This window comes from Diplotaxodon limnothrissa, linkage group LG19, assembly GCF_057381915.1.
Source record: "Diplotaxodon limnothrissa isolate DT_005_m linkage group LG19, D_limnothrissa_male_GT1.1, whole genome shotgun sequence".
Taxonomy (NCBI): Eukaryota; Metazoa; Chordata; class Actinopteri; order Cichliformes; family Cichlidae; genus Diplotaxodon; species Diplotaxodon limnothrissa.
This window is the reverse complement of record NC_140614.1, coordinates 140,428-142,702: the sequence shown is the minus strand read 5'-3', so window position 1 is coordinate 142,702 and position 2,275 is coordinate 140,428. Positions and strand designations below refer to the sequence as shown.

General features: G+C 43.3%; 1 protein-coding gene across 1 annotated transcript; it reads right to left on the bottom strand.

Annotated features, from left to right (window-relative positions):
* Positions 1–423: 423 nt before the first annotated feature.
* On the bottom strand, positions 424–1,969 carry LOC146611505 (alpha-2-macroglobulin-like protein 1). Its single transcript, XM_085343513.1, has 4 exons — positions 1,937–1,969; positions 1,217–1,373; positions 959–1,146; positions 424–519 (listed from the first exon to the last, which is right to left on the bottom strand). The coding sequence occupies exons 1-4, from the start codon at positions 1,967–1,969 to the stop codon at positions 424–426; spliced, it is 474 nt and encodes a 157-aa protein (XP_085199639.1).
* Positions 1,970–2,275: the final 306 nt, after the last annotated feature.

Here is a 2,275-nt window from a genome sequence, read left to right as displayed (position 1 = left end):
TCAATATCTGTGTTTCTCATTTTGTATCAGTGCTTGATGTTTGTTGTGTGTTTGCTGCTCCGACAGCTCAGTTTCCCTCTGGGATGAAGAAAGTTTATCTGATTCTCATGGAGACACAAAGTGACTTTATTGATTTTTAATTTAGTGTCAAACAGAATTGTACTGTGTGCAGTTCTTACTGTCAGCTCTAATGTTGTCTATGAAAACACATTTATTCCATGTGAAAATGCTTCTTTAGCGTTTTAAAGGTACAAAGAAACAAAGAAATCCTTTGTTTGACACCAACCAGGACCTGGTCACATGATGCTGTCACTGACCTGCACTGAAGCACATGCAGCTTCACCTCCAGCCTGTGTTTTCCTGACACGTCCTGCAGCGCCTCCTCCTGGTAGAACAGTTTGTTGCCCTGATTTCAATCAAATGTCAGCTGACTGCTGGAGCCTGAACTGTCCCTGCGCTCCAACCTTCAGGACTGAACACCAGAGTGGAGCAGAGAGCCTGAAGAGCCTCCACTGTGTCCTACAGGATGGATTCATGTTGACATGAAGTTCAAACTGCCTGTGTCACTTCAACACACTCTCACAAAAGAGTTTCTAACCTTCACTTCCTGGTTAAATAAAGGTTAAACAGGTTAAACATGTTTAACAGAGATGATCTCAGAGAAACAAAGTAGAGAAAGCACAGGTATAAACTTACAGACTGCAGCTGAGCTGTTATTTACAGGCTGTTACGTGTAGTTGGTGCACAGAAGGCTGTTCTGTTAAAACAACACATTTTTAGACCAAAGTCAATTTCATCTTGTAAATAAAGAATAAAAACATCCCTGCCTGCTAAAACAAGTCTGTATATCTGAGAGAAAAGCAACAACATGAAAGCTTCAGGATTATTTCTCCTGATTTGGTCCAAGACTGTAGATGAACTCAAAGATGAGCTTCATGCTGTTCGGGTGGTGTCGTACCTGAGTGGAGGAGAAGCCTCCGTAATAGTTCTGCTGCCCAGTCAGCCACCTGATAATACCAGAGGCATATCCCAGATCCTCAGCAGTCGGGGAGGCACTGAGTTTGGCCAACAGCACATAAGAACTGATCTCCACTGACAGGGAGGCTGATGTTTCTGCTGCTGTCTGAGACCAGTAGAGGAAACCTCCTACAAACACAATAACAGTCACAGTGATGCTAATAAAGCCTGAATGATGTCCTGCTAAAGGATGACTCACCTTCCCTCACTGCAGCTGTGTCTAAGTGCTGCAGAAGGTGAGCTCGGGTCTCCACGTCTCCTACAGGGTGAACACAAAGGCCAGCAGAGCTGTAGCTGCTGCTCAGGTCACTGAGAGACTCCTGGAGACAAGCCAGGCTCTGGATCATCACAGGATCCTTTAAAAGATCACAACAAAGAACTTTAATGGACAAACAGAAACCTTCTTTCATTAAACCCAGTGTGAGAACAAAAGGAGGCAGAGTTCCTGATTCAGTGACTCAAACAACAAAGACAAAACTCCTAAACACAAACTTAACAATGTGGTGTGATAGGTTTGTAGCATAAACCTATTCGCTGGAACGTTAAGACAATATAATTACACTGCAAGCAAGACGCAAGTAGGCAAACTTCTTCATGGTACTCGTGCACGGGAGAGAACCAGACAAACGCCGTTCCTTCGCTTGACCCCAGTAGCTCTCGTCCGTCCTCCCGTACACTGTCCTTTTATTGAGGTTACATGAATATGCATAGGTTCATTAACATATGACATACTGTGTGTGTGTGTGTGTGTGTGTATGTTACTGCTGATCAAAGGGTCATAAAAGCACACAAGCAAACATCCTTGGTTAGGAAGAGGGTAGACTAGACCCCCCCCCCCCCCCCCCGGTGAGGAAGTCCAGCAGTTCATCTAAACAGAAAAGCACTTAGACTAGAACAGATGTAACTACGTTAATCCTACCATAACAATTAAACAAGGTACAAACTTTCCCATGCTCCCAGTGTGGAATGCACACCAGGCCTCTGTAGCCTGTTAAAGATCACACAACTTATCACTACACAATTAATTATACACTTCTAAGCATCTATGGTTAAATATTTCTAAGCATAAATGACAATCAACAATACAACTCTATCAGGTGTTTGCTGTACAGTGCAGCAAAGAATGCCCAGACCTCTACATTGGAGAGACCAAACAGCCACTTCACAAGCGCAAAACACTGAAGAGCCACCTCCACAGGACAAGACTATATATATATATATATATATATATATATATATGCTCAGTGAATACCTCAGG

Excerpts from the sequence above, each read along its gene's own strand:
- LOC146611505 (XM_085343513.1), bottom strand. The coding sequence starts at position 1,969 with ATGGGAAAGTTTGTACCTTGTTTAATTGTTATG. Across the intron at positions 1,147-1,216 it reads CACAGCTGCAGTGAGGGAAG|GAGGTTTCCTCTACTGGTCT; the intron begins GTGAGTCATCCT and ends TTGTGTTTGTAG. Across the intron at positions 520-958 it reads GAGGCTTCTCCTCCACTCAG|GACACAGTGGAGGCTCTTCA; the intron begins GTACGACACCAC and ends TCCATCCTGTAG.